Source organism: Asterias amurensis, chromosome 8 (genome assembly GCF_032118995.1).
Source record: "Asterias amurensis chromosome 8, ASM3211899v1".
In the NCBI taxonomy this organism is placed as follows: Eukaryota; Metazoa; Echinodermata; class Asteroidea; order Forcipulatida; family Asteriidae; genus Asterias; species Asterias amurensis.
The window spans coordinates 17465360-17483431 of NC_092655.1; the positions used below are offsets into that span (position 1 = coordinate 17465360).

An 18072-nucleotide genomic window follows, 5' to 3' on the forward strand; every position below is an offset into this window, starting at 1 on the left:
AAACATCGCTGTGCATGAAACTGGCTTGGTTCTTACCAGAATTTCAGATGTAAAATGTGCTTCTACATGACTGAATTTATTTCTTCACTCACTGAGGAGAACTTGCCCCCTTGTTGATGGGAATTAGTTTTGCTTCAAATCGAAATTCTGGATTTCAGACAGAAAGATGCTTCTAGTTGGCTCCTACACGAGTGTCTAGACTGTCCCTATAGAGCTCTAAGACCCTCCTGACAAAAACAAATTAATTCCAGTTTGTGGCTAGGAGCTAATTCTAAACTTACACACGCCCTTCTGATGAAAGTGTGAAAACAAAATTGCAACAGAAAGTTAATCTTCACTCCACAGCAAGCAGAGAGATCATTTTGAAAACCACGTTTTAACTTTGTAAAAAACCCATTAAAGTGTATTCAACGTTCTCTGATTTAATTTGTTTGTTTCTTCCTCAACAGGAGAAAGAAAAACTGTATATTGAGTTGAAACACATACTGGCCAGACAGCCTGGTCCCGAGGTGGCTGAGCAACTGCAGATCTACCAGCAGACTATGAAGGACAAGACCAAACAGCTGAAGGTAAGTCAATGAATCATCCACATTTCTTGTATAGTGTTTTTTCTATTTACAAGACTAACAACGATTGTGAAGGTCTAAATGATTGGGAATGCTTAAACATTCTAACACACAAAATACATTGAAAGCATAAAGCACATATGGATTTTGCAACCCACCATCTACAGGACAGCAGCAATGCTTTTAGAGGAGTACAACACCTCAAGACTCAAAACTCATAAAAAGTTGACAACTAGGAGTAACCACAGGAATTACTCAAATGTTGGACGTTCCAATAGTTACTGGCAAGCTGACAAATAACATCACATCAGACCAATCATAATACGGAAATAATATGGAAAGCTTATATGTAACTGCACCTTTATTCATTGAAATCATTGTATCCAATGAAATCGTTTGGCCTGTAAGACCAGTGCCTGTCTTTAAGACAGGGGACCAGTCTATAGTCTGCCACACTGGCCATCTTAGGCCGTGTCCGAATTGGCGACTTTGGCTACAGCTACGGCTACATCAGCGCGTCTGTCAGTGTTGAAGAATAGCAGACGCGCGCGCCCTAGCCGTAGCTGTAGCCGAAGTCGCCAATTCGGACACGGCCTTAGGATTAAGATAAGAGCAAGTTCGACCAGACTTGACCAGAAACTGTGACGAGGCTCTCGAATTTACCATGCTACAGTGCTTCTTCTCTATCGTCACCAACGACGGACCAAGCACCAGCCGGTGATCGTGGCGTAGCGGTTTTCGCGGTGGTTTCGGGTCAGTAACATGGGTAAAACAAGCAAGCTATTTTCGTGCTTAAGTAACTTTTTGGCTTTTAAAGCAGCTCCATGAAATTGGCCCAAGAACTTGCTCTTATGGTGTTAAAGCATGAACGCCATGTGGCCTAAAAAGTGCGTGCACCAAATATACTTAAAGAGACACTTGCTTCAGAAATGGTGCTACAAATATTACTGTGATGATGACATCAGATGAATCAGGTGACAGGTCTACATACTCAAAAGTTCAACTGAGAAACATTTTTCAATTTGCACCTTTAACATTGTTAAATATCAAGCAACATAAAGACAACCCACAAGGGAAATATTTGGGGATTTGTCCTTTTTTTGTACTGGGTACAGAAGAGCTTATATTGTCTTAAAGATTGACTTGACAAGAACAAATGACTTGGCTTCAACTCAAAAGTGTACTCTCCATAACCAGCTCCAGACTGCAAATAATATTGACACAAGTTGATGTTCGGTGACAAACTGGGGACTGGTGTTAGATTAATTTTTGTCCTGTGATTGTGATGAGTTCAGGTACAGCCGTGACGTCATTTGACATTTGGGCCTGACTGACTGCAATCCCAACCCTCCTAACTATGTGGAGTTTATTCCATGCCAGATGGATTTTTGCTTGTGATAACACTCCGTCTTCTTTCCGAGAAACGATAGAGAAAGAGACACAGGCAATCAAAAAACTGATGAATGTTGAAAGAAACGGTCTTTGTGCAAATTTTTTGTGTGTGTGAACTTTTCCTCTTAATGAAAATGGGGGGGGGGGGATCCTCAGCAGATGCGATTGTGTGTAGAGTCCTCTGACGACTTCAGGGCCTGGAGAAACCCCAACAAAAGAAGCGAAACAATGTATTTAAAAAAGTTTAAAATAGATGTTCAATTGCACACGTCCATTTGCAATAATCAACCCATGATGTACCATGGCATACCCTGGGAAGGATGCCGGGGGTGGGGGGGGGGGGGGGAAGAGACAAGAGAACTGAGTTTTCATCTAAGTACGTCAAAACCCCAAGTTTCAAGGGGAGACTAAGATTAGCTGACCAAAAAGAAACAAAAGAATCACAGGGGGGGGGGGAAACCTTTTAAAAAAATTGAAATTTCAGCATGGTGAAAACATGTTATTCTGCATATCGGATCACATTCATCCTAAGGTTATCTACACAAATCTGGATTGCCTGAAGCCTAAGTATTCGGGTTTTGGGTTCTGTTTAAATGACGTTGAAATACTGTCTATAAAGGCCCAGGGGATTTACATGAACTGTGACGCAAACTTCTTACAGTGTTATGAAAGTGTTTCATATAGCATTTTGGCCTCTCCACCCAACCTCTTAGCCAAGAACCAAAATTGACAGAAGACAGGGAAGTTTCTTTCTTCTTCAATACAGTTACAATTCAAAGCATCTTACATTTATTAGCCTTTTGTTAAATTGTCAATGCTCATTGGCCCGAAGCACCCCTGAATCCATCTCAACCCCATAGCATTTACTCCTTAGGAGTTATGAGGCTACTTTCCGTAAAAGTGTTTCCCCAAAAATTGATTGGTGACAAAACACAACCTGACAGCCGTGTGCGGCATTGGACGCAGGTTGAAAGCAGGTATTACAAAGGAACTTGTTAAAGAAGTTTTAATGTAATACTCACCACTCTGTATGAACAAACAGCACTATGTCAAGGGAGAAATTATGTGTATACAACAATAAGATGAGATAACCATTTTATGTCATCTGTTGAAAGAGTGAAGCTTACATCGGGAAACAACTTTGGGATAACGTCATTAAGGAGAGATATCAAAACCCCATTAATGGAGATCTATATTGAGTTACATGTCTATGTGTTTCAAATCTGAAACAGCTTTCCCCCGTAATCCGATCACTCGGTAATATTTCCCAACCTGGGACAAAATGGGGATGTTGAAAAACATGAAGAGGATTTTATTTTGTAAGAGTATGTTTGACGACAGGCTCAGATAGAATTCCAGAGAGTCCCTTTTTATTATATTGGGAGCAAAACTGTTATAACAGCAAACTTAGGTTTTGCTGACAAATTGAATTCTGACATCGTCTATAATGAAATTACATGTTGTTGAAGCGTAGTTTGACAGACAGTTTCCATGTTGACCCTATACTACATGAAAGCTTAGTTTTGGTGTCTCATTTCCAAACAAACATATTGGTTTCAACTTGTATAATGTAGTTCTCTTTCCATTTCAACACGATTTGTAGCCGTGTAGCAAATACACATGTCTACCCATAATTGTTCCTCAAACAGACACAGTGTCATTACTTTGGTAATGTACCGAAAAGAAAATGTAGTTCTGTATCCAATCGCCTGCTTGCTAGTTATAAAGCAGGCCTGGAATTTCAGCTTTTAAAGAAGGGCAAGGCCCCTATTTTGCAAAGGGGAATTCCAATTGGAAATCTTTAGTCTATGAGAAATTGTTGAAGGGGCACCAAGGCCAAGACTACCAGGGCCCAATTTCATAGAGCTGCTAAGCGCACAAATTTGCTTAGCATGAAATTTCTTCCTTGATAAAAACAGGATTACCAACCAAATTTCCACCTGGTTTTCAGGATAAGCAAACAACAGCTGAATACCAGTAACAAGCAATATGCAACATATGGAAATTTGGTTGGTAATCTTGATTTTATCAAGGAAGAAATTTCATGCTAAGCAAATTTTTGTGCTTAGCAGCTCTATGAAATTGGGCCCTGTCCTCCCTGGCCTTCGTGTACTGCCAGTAGGCATCCCGCGAAATTATTTCGTCTAAAGTGCCCCTGTCGATTAGAAATCAATGTTGGAAAATTTGAATTTCCATAAGCATGCCTGCAAGCAACTTTGGGCATTTCCGCGGTGTCAGCTTGAAATGCCGCCCTCAATATACGTCCATAGGTGCAGCCCATGGTACCGGCTGTCACCTCGCTAAACGTGGATAAATTCGACATTCTGTGGTCGCTGTTTTCTCAACAAGTAGGCACTGCTGCACCCTGAAACATACACACTGTAGACTTTTAAAGATCACGGTACCTATACATTCTTTAAATAGTATTTGATTTTCAACACTTTTCGAAGCATAAGTTTTGTACACACTTGTTTTCAGATGTACACGACCTTACACTATACTAACAGTGACAGCACAGAGTAAGAGTCCTATTATTATAGCGCTAAACATGAAACATGATTACATTCTTTAGTGTATATGAATCGTAGAAACCATGTGAGCAGGTGTCCAAATGATAAGCAAGGTTATCATTAAAACATGTTTAAAAAATGGGTACAACATAGGGTTTAAATTTTAAACACAGTTTTTGCAGTGGATAGTTTTGCCTAATAGATAAAACAAAATCAGCATTATGTTGACAGAACCCAAACCCAAACCGTGACTTGGCTATAGATACAACTTTCCATTGAACATTCGGTATCACAGCCCTTGCATTTCATCTTTTGCAGGACAAATCCATTTTCATTTTGCAAAGGGCACCTCACAAATGCAGAATATGGGAAACTTGAAGGAGGCACCAAGGCCAACACCGGGCGCCAGGGTGGCCGTGGTCTCCGTGGTCACCGTGGCCTGTCCGTTTAACTACAGGCCTGATATCGGTCTGCCTTCAGCAAACATGTTTTCGCGACTGTATACTGTCCGTCAATAACAAACACTAGATATGTATCTGTCTTGGGATGTGTACTGATAAAAACCAAACACGGTGGACAGTGTTCTGCTTCTCTCGAAGCTAAAGCCAGAATCGTTCCCAGTTAACAAACGGCTCAAATTGTCAGCGTAGAAAGATCCCAGGACAAGCCCTATCTATATAGATCATCGGCTCACTCAACGTGTACCCAATATTCAAAAGTTGATTTCCTCAGATGATAGGGTTTGAAGAGAATCCTCCGTTTTTCATTCCGAAAAGGTTATTAAAGATAAGATGGAGCGTTTGAAATGTTTGCCCAAACCTGCTCCTTCCTGTTTGTTGTTTAAACTGTCCTTACACAACCGCTGTTATGGCAGCTGAGTGTTTTTTTTTTTCATTCTTAAGTATAGCTCTTATATAGCGCAATTCCAAAAATGACAATTTCGCTTCACAGACAAAAACAACATCAGCAATATGAACACACATAGATTTTGAGATTGCGCTTAAAGGCCTCAACTGTTCTTCACCTGTTCTTCACAAGAATAGATCCACTCAACAAAAAAGTCCTAGGTCAGAATAATGACCTGGATTCTGGGTCTCAGGGGGACCTGACCCATTTCGTGGTCAGGCTGACCAAGATTTTGCTCTGTATAAACTGTAAACGCTTGACGCGTTTAGTTTGACCTGTTATGCGTTTATATTGTGTTTATAATGTGTTTATATAGGAAGCATAAGGTGTTCAGTTAAAGACGAAAGGTTGCTAAACACAGTGTTTAACCTAAACACAGTTACTTGATCGTTCAACCTAAACCATTTGACACTACGAAAAATATGTGACAGAAAAGTGTTCTCAGAACCCCCTTTTTTAAAAGGGTGTTCACTCGGAGTCTGCTTTAGTGACGGGTCAAGCCCGATTCTGGCCCGGGACTGTAGCAATTTTTTTTAAACATTGGGAGACCTATATACCGTATTACGTGCAGAGGCTTGATATTTTGTACTAAAAAATATATTTTTTTGAGTGAATGGCATTTCAAAGAGTATCACCCGCTCTAACGAAAAAAAGTTTAACTTTTACTTTTAATGGTCAGGAACCATGACAACAATTTAAAACGTTTCTTATAAAACACATAAGAATTGGTCACGTGATATATTGTCGGGATCCCGACAAAAACTAATTTTGAGCAGTTTGTTTCACTGCTACTAATAATTAGCGGACTTTTTCGAGCAATGGCTCAAACGAAAGCTTGTAACTTTCTCGACCCCGATCAAATTACCTATTGAATTTTAAATCAAAATTTTTGGGTCAAATCGGCCCAAAATCTGACATCGCATCTTTAACAGGTGTCTGGAAAGACGTTGACCGACGTATACATGGCATCCAATCAATATTTTATATTTTAACGTAGTAATTGTGCACTTTCTTTACCGGACCACCACAGGAGCAATACTTAAAAGAAGGTGTTTTTTTTTTCCTTTAATGCTCAGCTTTAATACCCTACCTTAATCAGCGCCAACTTGTGCGAGATGATTCGCTCAACAATCGGGCAAATTGACCTAAAGTTAAATTAGTTATAGTGCAGTAGTCACAAATCTAGTAAGTTAGTGTGTAATATTAATGGCTACTGGTAGTCTCTACCTGGTTGAAAAGCAGCTGTTCCCTCACCCATCTCATTTTATCCCTGCTATAGGGCATGCTCTATGACCATAGAGCAAGCTATGACCATAGAGCAAACTATGACCATAGAGCAAGCTATGACCATAGAGCAAGCTATGACCATAGTATTAGAGTTGAAGTAGTCCCCCAAGGCATTTAGATCAATCGCGTAACACAATAAGGAAGTTTAGCTCGCTTGTCGTGGCCTTTACAGTTCATAAAGAAAGTAACATGTATATGTGATCATTTTTAAAATGATAACAAATTACATTGTAGTACACTTTAAACACACTTGGGCCATCAGAATTGACCCGGATTCATGTTCCCATTGGGGTCTGACCGTCTGACCCATTTCTGGGTCAGTATGACCCATACTCTTTGTCAAAATGATCCGAAACTGATGTTAAACTGACGTCATAATCCATGCTTTAAACTCCATGCAGGTCAAAAACTCGTAGTGAAAACACGGTTTCCCCCTGTTTGTCCTCATGACTTCAACGACCAATTGAGCTTAAACTTTTACAGGTTTGTTTTGTTGTGTAAAAGTGTGGGCATACTACATTTTCTTTGAAGTTTTTACATATATGTGACACACGCAGTTTACCCAAATTTAGTCCAGTATGGTAGAGAAGGGCTCGTTGAATCATGCTTGAACTCTACTAGGAACAAAACAGAATATGACACCGCCACGCCCTCCTACAAATTAAAGGACTGAGGTAAATGCACTATGTCTCATAATCCTTCTCTTTTTCTCCAATGTTTGTTAATGAAGTGTTATATTCCAAAATATATTTATGATCACTTGGAACTAAGATAAGTTCAGTAAAACGTTAAAGTTTGTTCAAGAAACTGCACTGCTCTAAAAACTTTGGAAGCTTTTACCATAATTGGTGATCATGCTTCTGAAAGAGGCGTAACAAATACCCAAATTACTCTTCTTCTTTTTTTTTTACTCAGAGAGCCGTCCACTTCAGTTAAGGGCAATTATTGATTTGTTCCACTAATGGTCGTTATAGATCCGCTCACAGGAAAAACATTTTAACGTCTGACGCAAATGAGCAGCAGGAAATAACGCCTTCACATTGTCGGCAAATACACAATTTCTGGAAGTGCCATCTCAGTGTGTGTTGACAATGTCTTCAGCACACAATTCTCTTAAATTAAGCTCTCCCCCTCGTTACCTTTTCAAGATTGAAACATAGCGGGAATGGATCTTCAATTTCGAAATTCAAATTAGCCAGAGAGGATGGGATTTGACGTTTGGTGTGTATATATAGACTTTATTCAAGCCCCGTTCTCGTGTGAGAGGTCCCTAATCACGCCAACTAGCAAATAAGCCGTATAATAGACCTTCATAGCGTGCAGCCATCTTGAATTTCTCCTTCTGATATCAATGACACAAACCGAGGCTGGAAGAACAACATAGTCTGGTTCCTATAACTGCAAGATGATTATTAGCATACATTATTGTTATTCGATACGAGGAACATGACCAAGATGGAGGCAGTATGATAAGATAAGATAAGAACTTTATTATCCCACGTTGGGGAAATTAAAACTGGCCATGATTCAAACAGTACAGACAAAAACGCTTAAAACTATTTAACAACAAACAGATAGATAACAATATTAATTAAGAATATCAGGTATAAAAATATGTATCTAGCATGGATTAAAAACAGCAATATTTATATACAAGGTAAACTGTACCTTGAGAGGTGCTTAAAACCGACAACAGGGTTGTAAGGTGTAATAGCAGTGCGCGCTCGCAGTCAATGTGGGGTGCTTGTCCCGTTCCGTGCGGAACAGGTCAGGGGAATGCAGAGCATCACAAAACAATAGTTTTCTTGCGATGGCACGGGATTGGGACTTGAATCAAGTCTATACTCTATAGGTGTATATATAGAGTGCACGTGTTAGCTCGTCGTAATCTACGTTAGGGCCACTCTACCTCCCCATTGAATCAACCACCATGTGTTATTCTTGATGGTTTTTGTTTCTTTGGATAAACCCTGAGATGTGATGTCATGAAAACAGTCCGTAATGGACACGGTCCTGACTGATTGCTAATGTAAATTATTGTCTCTGTCAATACACGTTTTTTCTGAGTGGATATATAGAGTGATATGCCGTACCTTATACGAAATGCTGTTTGACTTGATGGATAGAGTAAACCCTCAGCCTGAAATTCTCAGCATGGGTATTAATTTACAAATCCGTCCGGAGGAAAATCAGTCTGGTGGTGTATACACACAGTGTCTTTATGGAAAACCAATACATCATCATAGGTTGAGAGAACATTTATTTTGTCTTCAATTTCGGAATTGAAGTTTGTCGAGAGGAAACAAACTATTTATGCAAGCTATCTTCTTTTGGTCATGAAAGGCACTAGACACTAATTGGTAATTAATCAAAATGTTGTTGGTATAAAACTTACTTGGTAACGAGCAGTGGGGAGCTATTGATAGTATAAGACATTGCGAGAAACGGTTTCCTCTGAAGTAACGTAGTTTTTGAGGAAGAAATAATTTCTCATTCAAATATCAATAAACAACTTATGCATCTGAAAGCACACAAAGTAATGAAGCAATTAATTTTTTTATAGGGAAAGGTGTTTTTATTCTTTTGACAATTTGATTTAGCCCAAATTCCACAGGTTTTTTATTTGATGCATTGGAATACACCAAACCAAGTGGTTTTTGACCTAACAAATGTCCAGTGCCTTTTTTGTACTTTCAAAACAAAGACACTTTGTAGCTGCAGGTGAAACATTGCCAGAAGTTTCATTCAAGTGGAAAGCATGTTTTGTTATGGGATGGCTTGAGTGGCTATTATGTAAAGTGCTCGCCTCTTAAACTTTAGTCAAGGTTCGATTCCTGGCCAGGATATGTGTGTTGTGCGTTACTTTTCTCGTGTTCTACATGTACTCATACAATGCTCACTCTCCTTCCGAAATAATCACTACCCTCAAAGACAACATGCTATCTCCATTTGAGGCAAACAAAACAACATGCATTTGTAGACAATATGTTACATGACGAAGATTCTCGGGGGTGGATGTTTTCGCAGAAATTTGTATTTTCTGACTTAAATGCACAAGTATAGGTTCAAATGTTGATGGATTAGGGTGATCATGTTCAGATAGTGGCCTATTTTACTACATAATCTGAATCAGTGGATCGTATCTTAAACCCGTTTCAGAACTTGGCATTCGAGAAAAATATGTGGAGCCCGGGGGGGGGGTAGGTGTGGACCGATCACATTTGTAAAAAAGGCACGTATAGGCATACAGGTGCGACTGAAATAAACAAATAAAACCTAAATATCGAATTTTTAAGAATTAATAAGAGTTGTTGAGAATGTATTGCCCCTTTATAGGAAGAGACTAGGGGTGCGAGACGAGGGAAATAGAGTGAAAATATGAACTATTTAATGCATGCATGAAATACTTTTTGAGCAATGCACCGAGTAGCAGAATCTCGGTTAACACACACTCTTGGTCTAGACTGTAGCTCCCAATGATCTGGTTTAAATCATTCACCCCATCAGCAAAGTTGCAATTTAATTTCACGGAAAATTTCAGTCTTTTGTCGAGTCTCTTCATTTCTGACTTTGTAAATGTATAAGTAAGAGTTGAGTATGAAGACGATCTCGAAAAGTACTCCTAGCCTTCAGGTTTATGTCTTAATCCAGTTACTGTTATTTTCTTGGGCACGTCAAATTAACCTAATGCTGGAATTGTATTTGTGTGGTAACAAGGTGGAGTGGTCTTGTCACAAGTGAAGCCAGCGGGCCTGTATATCTTGTCAAGGTTACAGCACTTTTCATTCAGTTTGAATGTGCAGCTATTATGTTAAAGCCATTGGACACTTTCTGAGCAGAACAAAAATTAAAAGTTCGCAGATTTACAATCAATACAGGGTTTACAGAAGGTAATGGTGAAAGACTTCCCTTGAAATATTATTTCATGAAATGCTTTACTTTTTGAGAAAACATTAAAACAACAGTTCTCGAGAATAACGGATTTATTTTAAACACATGCCTTGACACGGCGAAACATGCAGAAGCAAGGGTGGGTTTCCCCGTTATTTTCTCCCGACTACGATGACCGATTGAGTCTAAATTTTCACAGGTTTGTTATTTTATATATAAGTTGTGATACACGAAGTGTGATGGGCCTTTGGACAATACTGTTTACCGATGTTGTGCGATTGCTTTAATAAGAGCATTGGGCACCAATGTGTAGCGTGACTTTTACATGGGCCAAGCAGGGAGCCATTCGCGAATTAGATTTGAATAATATGGTCTACTATACAATGCCTTGCTTGGTCACAAGTTACATCTAAACAAAATTTATTCAGTTCAAAACAAATACGTTTTGAAAATCAAATCAAATTGACTTGGGTCATTCTAGGTCGTCTCGTAAGTAGGGTAGTTCGCTGATCACACACGAACATAAACAGACCAATACATAGGATTTCGTTTTTCCCCCTTTCAATTCAATTCAATTCAATTCAATTCAATTCAATTCAATTCAATTCAATTCAATTCAATTCAATTCAATTCAATTCAATTCAATTCAATTAATCTTTATTAGATCCTATAGTGAAGAAATGATTAAAGGTATATGCAAACATTTCTAAGATATTTTAGATAAAAGTTCTCAGATTTACAAATAACTTATGGTAGTGGTCAAGGTTGGACGTTAACTGTTTGCCTGAAAGGCTGTAGTTAGTGAGAGATGAGTTAACAAATTAGTTTTGAGACCATGACGTTTAAAGACAGAGAAAACGTATAATGGAATGTGCACTATTGTCGTGACTCCACTGGCCGATTGAGCTGCATCTTTTCACATGGTTTGTCATTTCATGTGCCGAGTCAAATAAAGTGCAGAGATACATTACCATTGACAATCACCAATACATTGAACCATATTGACAAATTACCATTGTTGGCTGCTCAGTCTTCCCCTCCATACATTGCTGATTCATTTATTGCGCGAACCAAAGGCGTCTCACGTTATTGCTATCTCGGGTTGATGATGAGCAGGGGTTAGCCCTTCCTGATTCATTCTAACCTGACAGAAGAGTACCATACCCCAACAAAAACCCCCCTCCATGATATCAATAGCCACTCACACTCTTCAAACCACACATTCTCAAATATACATCCCTGTGGAGACATCTTTTGTTCTTTCCATTGTCCCTGTAGAGTTAAGATTTCCCCCCATAGACTTTGTATGAGACAAAATATCTTGTGGACCACCCCGGTCTTTAGAATATTTCCATACGTGGCGGGCCCCAGACCCCACGCCGTAATGGCGTCGCGCTACGCGCTAACAATTTCACTCCGAAGATCACACCCCTCGGGAAAATCGAGGAGTGCTTTTTCCCACACGCATGTGATTTTCATATCAGAAGGACTGCAGAGTCCTTTTGTTTTCCATTTTATGTTTTGTCCTTGGTCTCTCCAGAAGGTACCGAATATGAGCTCACCCCGTGTGTTCATCTTCCCCTTCTTCATAGTCACACATTTGTTTGATAGGCGAGGTGTTCAATATCACCCCCTCATTATAATATGTCCCCCCATTTGGTATGTGCACTGATTTTATGATGCTCGTCTAATCAGGAAACGCCTAAAGGTAAAATAGCACAAAGAATAACTCGGCAGGCATTTTTTATGCCCTGGGCTTATAATGTATAGTCCGTTCAAGCCTCTTTCGTAGTTGAATATTGGGACCATTTAATATGCCCAAGTGTATTTCCATCACCTTGAAGCAATGGGAATCATCAATGTTCCTAGAAAATGTTTGAACAATGAGGCATGAACCACAGCCACAATACATGTAGTTACTCTATTTCGCGCGAAATTAAAAAACGCCTAAACAGTCACGTGTCCAGTACCCTTTAACTTATACCGAGTAATTAATTCCAAGAGATCTGATGGTTTTATCGCATAATTTACTACCTGCCTGTCGGCAATCATCGGCAGCTACCCAGTTACAAATAACAAGGCCATAAACTGCCCGTTTTTATTAAAATGAAGATATTAATAAACCGTAAAGATCTGTATCATATGCAATTTTCTTGTTCTAATGCCGGAAGTGTCACTCGATCTTGAGCAAACACAGGGGGTGGGGGGGGGGGGGGTCCCAAGGGCTCTCTTGTTTGAACAAGCAGGGAGTGCGGGCTAAAACTAATGGGCAAAAAAAGATGGCAGGATGAGCTCGTAGCCTTATTGTTTTGGAACTACAACACAGGTTGACATTGTCTGGCTATTGAAATAAAACATGGCGCGTCATGCAATAATGGTGCATGGATCTACTTGTTGGGTGCGTTCGATTAGCTTCCCTGGGTCGACCCCGCGGTTTCACTCGGGTGGGCCCCTGACAAGAGCTAATCGAAAGATCACACTCGCCCTCTCGTGGTGACGGCATGCACCTCGGTTCACCCCCAAGTGACGACCCACTCTTTTTAGTGACCCGGGTGAGTCCCTAGATATACGTCAGAGGTATTCGAACGTACCGGGGGCAGACCGGGGTCGACCCAGGGAAGCTAAACGAATGCACCAATATAAATAGCATGAACAACTGACGTCACAGATCGAGGCTCGTGAACTACGCCAGCTACCAGCTTTGAGCGAGTGTCCGGATCCGTACAAATGTACCTTTGACCTGTCATTCATATCACATTGAGATATTCAAAGTCAAATCCTACGTACATGCATATATTTAAATAAACATTACATGCGTGCATGTACCTCACACTAAATACAAACTTGGCACACCACAGACGACCAAACGTGTGGCTGACAGCACCGATATAGAAAGCTTATTGGTGACTGCGCGTTTATCTAATTTCACCATTATCCAAATGAAATCAGTGAGCCCGTAGGACCAGTGCCTGCCTTTATCCTTGTGGATACAAAGTTTCAAACAGAAGAGAAATCTATTCATAGCAAAAGTGTCTTTTATTTAACTTTGTTATCCTGGCTTAGTGTAACAGGCTCTTTCACTGCATACAAAAGGGAAAACATTTATAGCAACCTGTACCAATCAATTCCCAATGGAACCTTTTCATTGAAATTGCATCCAAAGCAGCGAGTTGAGTCACTTTCTCCTTTGGGTGAACACATAAACCGTGCGGGGAGTCAGATTTTCTTTCCTTTGATCGCTAAGAATGTTACTTCTTTCCCAGCAGATTCAGTGGCTATAAACCACCTCCTCTTTAGGATGAAAGAGAGAGGGGGTCTATTAAATTCCCCTCAATTGACCCCTTACAAATCAGTCGACTCCCCGAGGCTAGTCAAGAGTGCGGATGGATGGGGGTGAAATGCGCGGGTTTGTGATGCAGGGCTTCAGCCCTTCTCTTTACCAATGTTGGGTACTGGATAATTTCCACTCTATGCCTGTGCAAACACGCATGCTGTTCTGCAGGCAATGACGTACTGCTCATATTATAGCCTGAACACATTAAGTTAAATGCACTTATAAGTTACATTCACCCTTTTCCCATTTGTGTCTCTCCCTCCCCCCCCCCCATTTACCTTTTGGTTTGTGTGGTTTTTGTTTTGTCACTCTCAGAAATCGAAAACGAGTAGGCCTACAGGTTACCAAAGGACAAAAAGAAGTTTTTTTTATATATTTATTTATAAAGCCATCGCTGGTGATGTTTGTCGACTAGTCTCAGATTCTCCGTCAGAACTCTTTGAGGATGAAATAGCCTTTTTATCCAGCATCGATTTGTGCTCCATAGAGTTGTAGAGTTAACAAATTTATCCAAAGAATTTACAAACTAAGTGCCTCCATTGAGACTGGGTTTTCTCTAAAGTTGGGTCCGTTGGCATTTGGTTATCATATTGCCAACTTGTTCAAATATACGACACTTAGCTGCTCTTCTTTATTTTAACAACAGACAAATTGTTAGAGAAATTCTCATTTTCTCTCTTTTGAAAATGGCCATTCATATCCATTTGAAATGGTTTTCGTTTGAGGTTGGTATTCTGGAATAAATTTTAGTCTCCAAAAGAGGGGAGTAAAGTTACACACATACACATGACTTATGACTGGCATTCATTCTGAACGAAGATACTGACAACAATATTGGGAGACTGCCATTATAAGGGCGAATCGGCTCAGTTTTTAGAGCACCGACACGTTTATTTGATGATCACTGTTTTAAATCCCGCTCTAGTCAAGCTTTCTGTATGAACCCAAAACAAATTGAACCAATAATAATTATAAAAACAATGGACACTTTTATAGCGTCGGTGTCCGCCGCAAGCGGCGCTCATGGCGCTGCTCTACAAATGAACAACCAAAACGCAATGAAACTGTAGTCAAATCCCGTAGTCAGACTCGCACTTTTCCCTTGAACTCCTTGCGACAAATTCCAACCCAAACTTTGCCCGCGGTTAGACATCTTAAAATGCCAAAGCTGTCAAACAAATTGTTTCAGAGTTCATTAATCACGCAGGTAGTGCCCAACTCCAATCTAAGGGAGCAATTTGATGGCCCTTCTTAGTGCTCTTTACACGACAGCAATTTAACTGGGGTCCCTGGCTTGATTTTAGCATGGTTATAGCAATGTTTGACAAGATTTTGCATGAGAACTTGACAGTAGAGAAAATTGTTGTCCATGAGGTACATTTTTGTTAAAATTGTACAACCACTAGCAAGGGGCACTATAGCTAAATTGCTCTCGGGTGGAAGGGGTTTTGTAGCAAGTCCAAGAGAGTGCAACACGATAGCACCGTGAACGTGTATCAACTTTGGAAAACGTCAAGAGAGAAAGAAACAAAACCCCAACCTCAACACGAGTACCAACATATTTAAATGAGGAAATAGGAACTCTGTTCGTGAGGACGTTGGGGGATGCTGTATTATTCCACTGATGAGTTGAACATTCACCTTTGGATTCCCTCCTCATGCATTTATATCAAGCTGTTTAGGGTATCTTAAGTGCAATAACCATGTTCGGATATCACTCCAACCGGGGAGTGTGTGTGTGTGTCTTGTCTGTTTCCCAACATTTGATATAGCCGTTGACTGCATGCATGCACACCAATCACAAAAACATGGGAGGATCGAGGAGCCGTTGAAGCATTGACGTCAGACCTTATACAGGTGGCTCACCCTATAGTCCAAAACGGTTATCCAACTATCAAAAGCAAAGGAAATATGCCCACACTGGAGGTACATATTGAAATGAAAGTTTGCAGAAAATGTTGAATTTGGTTATAAACATTTATTAAGACAATGAGTGTTTTGCTGACATTCGAGTGTCCATGTCCATCAGCTCGATTTGTTTACCAAATGGTATGGTCCTTATCAATACTTGGCGAGATCGAATCAGACACCACTGGGAACAAGGTTGGCACACACACACACTCGTGAGTTTAACTTTCCTTATCTATTTTGTTTGTTACTCATTCATTAGGCCGAGACCACACCACTGTGAATGAGGTTGGCACATGATTTAAACTTCTTTCTCCTTTTTGTTTTTTCCTCATTCATTAGGGGATGGCATCAGAGCTGAACATGTACGAGTCTCAAGTTCAGGAGTATAAGTACGAGATAGAACGACTCGCTCGAGAGCTACAAGAAGTGAAGAAGAAGTACTACACACAGAAACGAAAGGACCAACAAGTCAGGTAAGCATCGAATGACACAGACACTGTATAGATTAGTTTGTTCATGGAAGTTATAACAATACTAGTAATAGTTATAATCCAAGCAATTATATAGCGTTCTTACACAGAATAGATACCACAACGTTTAAAGAAACTGGACACTATTGGTAATTGTCAAAGACCAGTCTTCTCACTTGGTGTGTCTCAACATTATGCATAAAATAACAAACCTGTGAAAATTTGAGCTCAACTGGTCAACAAGGTTGCGAGTGGAAAGAAAAAACACCCTTTATGTCACATGAAGTCTACTGAGAAATTACTTCTTTCTCGAAAACTATACGTTACTTCAGAGGGATTCGTTTCTCACAATGTTTTATGCTATCAACAGCTATCCATTGCTTGTTACCAAGTCAGTTTTTATGCTGATAATTATTTTGAGTAATTACCAATAGTATCCAGTATCCAGTACTAACTCTACGGGAAAACCAGCCTCAACCCCTTTAACTTGGCCCTGCAGCGCACAGTATTGATTATTGACGACGGAAGAAACTTCAAACAGACTCGGAGTTGTCTGTTTGTCATTGAGGCATCAATTTAGATTAATTATCCATGATCTATCATCTGCCAGTCTTGCGAAAAAGTCTCTACATCTGTTTGCTTTTCACCCAGGCAAAATAGGAACAGCACTTCTACCGTGAAGGCTGCCTGTCGTCAAAGCTAGAATGTTCGGTGGTTATTGATCATTTTAAGAAAACAAAATGTCACCTAATCTTGGTTTTTAGTTATTTGGTATAAAAGATTGTTTTTACTTTGCTATTCATGAGAGATAACTTCTTATCATCTCAACTCATAATGTTCGTCTCTAAATCCACCGTTAAGGCAGGAAGGGATTTGTCCATATTGGAATACTGGATGAAACCCCAGATTGGATTGCTCCTTTCTGCTAGTGCTCACACACTCTCCCACAGGCTACAGGGTGAAATTGTTTTCCATCAAGATTATGATCACCGTGCCGTGGAATTATCCCCCCTCCCCTCCATCCATCCTCTCGGAAATAAAATACAACCCAGAATGCAATCGGCAAGATGCCATTAAGATATAAAAATGAATAGCTCAGGGAGCTCCCAGTACATAAATGCTGTATTTTACTGTTAGTTGACAGGGTCACGCTAAAGCGTTTTGGACGGGTAAAGACTGCGTGCCCTGTGTATGTGTCTCGTATCAACAAACAAGAGCTCATGGGTTACTATTAGTGGTATTACTTGACCGGAGGGGAGTCGGGAATCGTGTAATATTGGTTTATTGCCTGAAAAGTGCATGCTTGTGGAAAGCCATGATTGGTCACCTGTAGTGATCTGTAGAGATCTGAGTCACGGGGAGACCTTTATGTGCGTTTTTCCACACGGAGCAACGACCTGATACTGTCCTAATTCGTCTCTCCATGTATGGAGGAAGAGAAGAGCATTAGTAGGAGCTGGCAGGCCTAGATATAGCTACCTCCATGATATAACAGGGCAAGGCAATCTTCATTATGTGAAAGGGCTTCCTTTGGAAGATCGTAAGGCCAATGGGAAATTGTTTGAAGGGGGTTCGAAGCCAAGACCAGGGCAACAGAGACCCTGGCCTGGATATTCATCTTTGAGAGGGCAAGGCAATATTTCATTTTGTGTAAAGGGCTTTCTTTGGAAGATCGTTAGGCCAATGGGAAATTGTTTGAAGGGGGTACAAAGCCAAGACCAGGGCAACAGAGACCCTGGTCTGGATATTCATCTTTGAGAGGGCAAGGCCATATTTCATTTTGTGTAAAGGGCTTCCTTTAGAAG

At 40.2% G+C, this 18072-nt stretch overlaps 1 protein-coding gene across 1 annotated transcript in view; it reads left to right on the top strand.

Moving 5' to 3' along the window:
- LOC139940494 (cilia- and flagella-associated protein 58-like) overlaps window positions 1–18072 on the top strand; it is a 63982-nt gene that overhangs the window by 36625 nt on the left and 9285 nt on the right. The window contains exons 14-15 of the mRNA XM_071936778.1: window positions 450–569; window positions 16137–16270. Of these exons, the coding sequence (XP_071792879.1) occupies window positions 450–569; window positions 16137–16270 (254 nt within the window). The remainder of the gene's footprint in view (window positions 1–449; window positions 570–16136; window positions 16271–18072) is intronic.